We start from the raw sequence: 2,923 nt of genomic DNA on the forward strand, positions 1-2,923 counted from the left end.
GTGACTCTCGCGAAAGAAAAAAAAACAAAAAACATATTTTTTCGTTTCCAAAAGGCACGGCCGTGACTCTCGCTAAAGTACAACCGTGCCTTTCGCGAAAGAAAACCGTGACTTTCGCGAAAGAAAATGCAATTTTTTCTCGCAAAGATCGAAAAGCTAAGAAAGACCGGGGGAAAACCAAAACGTCAAAAAAAACCTTGAAAAAACCCGTTAAAAAACCGAAAACGCGTGCGGAAAAATAAAAACAAAACAAAATCCGAAGGGAGTATCCAGAGCGCGACACGTGACGAATGGCTGAGAGCGCGCTAAGTGGCGCTGATTGTTGCGAGGCTCCCGAAGGAGCGCTCGTTAACTAATTGCTCATGCCTAACCAACGGTTATAGTTCTAGGCCAAATGCAAGGTGCGGGACGATAGTGTGGCTTGCACCCACGCGACATGCTGCTGACTGTGGGCGGTGGCAGTTTCAAGGCGACAATGGCGGGAGGTGATCGGTGCGACGCGTGGTCGGATCAAGTTCATTCCAACATGATATAGTAGGGATTGTTCATAGACGGACCAGTCTTCCATTCGGTCTCAAAACAAGCTTTCGCCCTGCTGTATAAAGCAACCACCACGTCCTTAGAACAAGTTCAAGTGTATTACTTCCTTCATTTTTTTACTCAGCATATTAGAGTTGACCAAAGTCAAACTTCATAAAATTTGACCAAGTTTATAATAAAAAATATATAAATTACCATAACAAACCTATATGATGTGAAAGTACATTCAAGAATGAATCTAAAAGTATCGATTTGTTACTGTATATGTTAATATTTTTGTCTATAAACTTTGTAAAGTTTACAAAGTCTCACTTTGACCAAAACTAATACGCGAAGTAAATAAAAAGGGAGGGTGCTAAAGCGTCCGTCGGTGATCTTTGAAAAAGATCTGCCGGGTTGCTAGCCGTCAAATCTAGCGCCATCAAGCGGCTGGCGGGCATCCTAATTTTAGCAACAGAGATTATGTTGCAGAATTTTTTGCAATAGAGATCATGTTGTGAAAACGTTAGTAGATTTTTTTTTTGCAACATTAGTTATGTTACAGAATATTTTCTGCATTGAAGATTGCGTTGCGGAAACATTTGAGAGTTTTTTTTTTGCCATAGGTCGTATTGCATAATTTTTTGCAATAGAGCACATGTTGTGGAAACATCAGTTGATTTTTTTTTTTGCAACGGAGGTCGTGTTGTAGATTATTTTCGCAACAGAAGGCATGTTGCGGAAGACAAACGAAGAAAACAAAAAAACAAATGGCACTCAGTCGTTAGTGATTAAGTTAACAAGGAAAAAAGAATGAGCGGTGACAGGACCCACATGAGAAACATGGTGTGCATCACAGGCGGCGGACGATGCGCTGCAAATCGGCTCACTAAAGGGAATCTTTTCCTAAATAAAAACGGAGAGAGTAAAAAAAGTATGGAGTCTGCTGGGGGCATCATCATCCCCCGCAGTTGCAGCCCCTTCACGCCGCCACCCACAGCCCGTGCCGCTCGTGGGAGCGTCGCGGCGAGAGGAGGACGTGCTCAGCCCCTTTTTCACATCTCGCAGCAACTCTCTATCTTCAGGCCAGATGACCAATCACCGGCTGAAGTTGCCGCCAGAACTTCTCGAAGAGGCCACCGACAAGCCATCCGGGCACATGCAGATGCCCTGACGGTTTGTGCTGGCGTGTGCCAAACAACTAGAGCTGATCTGGACGTGTATACTTTTTTAGGAATATATACCGCGTGCTAAACATGGAGGAAGAATTGACCGATGAAGATCATGACAGTGATCCGCATAGTCAATTCTAGTTCCATGGAAGTTCAATGTAGGCTTCGGTGCTGAGAAGGAGCAGGGTGGAGAGGATGGCGCCGCTCTAGATTTCACGATGATCGCACTCGCATCTTGACAACAGTCAAGAGTAGAACAACGGGAACAACGGCTCAAGAAACAAAGAACGATCCATGTATATAGTAATGCGTACTAACAAAAATTACATACACATTTTAGTAATATTCAGACTTTCAGAGTACAAGCCGTAACAAAAAGTTCAATAGGCAAGCTCGACCGGAAAAGCAGACCGAGAAACCCTCACGGCACCAACGATCACTTCTCCGGTTCCGGTAGGTCGGCCTCGAAGCGTTTAAGGCCGCGTATAGCGATCTCTGCGAGCCCACCGAAGATGGCGCCCTTGATCCCGGCGAGGGCGGCGGCGCGTGGCCCCCGGAGCACGGAGACGAGGGCGCTGGCGGCGCCACATGAGATCATGGTGTTGAAGCGGTCGTCCTTGTTCACGCGCTCCAGGGCGCTGTCAATTGCTGCCTGGGCGCCGAGCCAGACCCCCCAGCCACCGATCCGGGGCGCGTTTGTGCGGACCGCCTGGGCGGCGCCGGCCAGGCGGCCGCCTTTGGGGGAGTTGCGCAGGCCCTTGAGGAAGTAGAAGGCGGAGCCTCCAGCGGCGACAACGGCGATGCAATTGCCTGTCTCCTTGGCGAGTTCCGGTAGCGGCGTCGGCGCCGTCGTCGTGCTCGTGCCCTGCTCCATCGGTTTCCGCCGGTGTAGTGGAAGTGGCGTCGCGGTGGTGGCCTGCGGCTTGAGTGACAACTTGGCGACGACGGGATATCTCGGGAGTATTATAACTCGGTTGGCTTGAGTTACAAGTTGGCAGTCCTGGTGTTGGACTCCTCGCCTCTCACGTGTGCTCCAAGACACAGACACCGAATAGTCCTGTCAAATAAATAAGCGTAGTCCTGGTGTTGGACTCCTCGCCTCTCACGTAGCTGGCGGCCGGGGGCTCGCTGGCCCTCGCTAGCGGCCGGCCAAAAAAATAAGCGTTTGTCCCTTGATTCCATGAAAGACATGACACTACTAATCACTTTATGTGGTTTCTTTTTAGGTGATG

General features: G+C 48.8%; 1 protein-coding gene across 1 annotated transcript; it reads right to left on the reverse strand.

Moving 5' to 3' along the window:
* Positions 1-2,127: 2,127 nt before the first annotated feature.
* LOC147983635 (mitochondrial import inner membrane translocase subunit TIM17-2-like) lies at positions 2,128-2,565 on the reverse strand. Its single transcript, XM_087540805.1, has one exon. The coding sequence runs from the start codon at positions 2,563-2,565 to the stop codon at positions 2,128-2,130; it is 438 nt and encodes a 145-aa protein (XP_087396931.1).
* Positions 2,566-2,923: the final 358 nt, after the last annotated feature.

This window comes from Triticum urartu, chromosome 2A (assembly GCF_056163025.1).
Source record: "Triticum urartu cultivar PI428250 chromosome 2A, HENAU_Tu73, whole genome shotgun sequence".
NCBI classification, from domain to species: domain Eukaryota; kingdom Viridiplantae; phylum Streptophyta; class Magnoliopsida; order Poales; family Poaceae; genus Triticum; species Triticum urartu.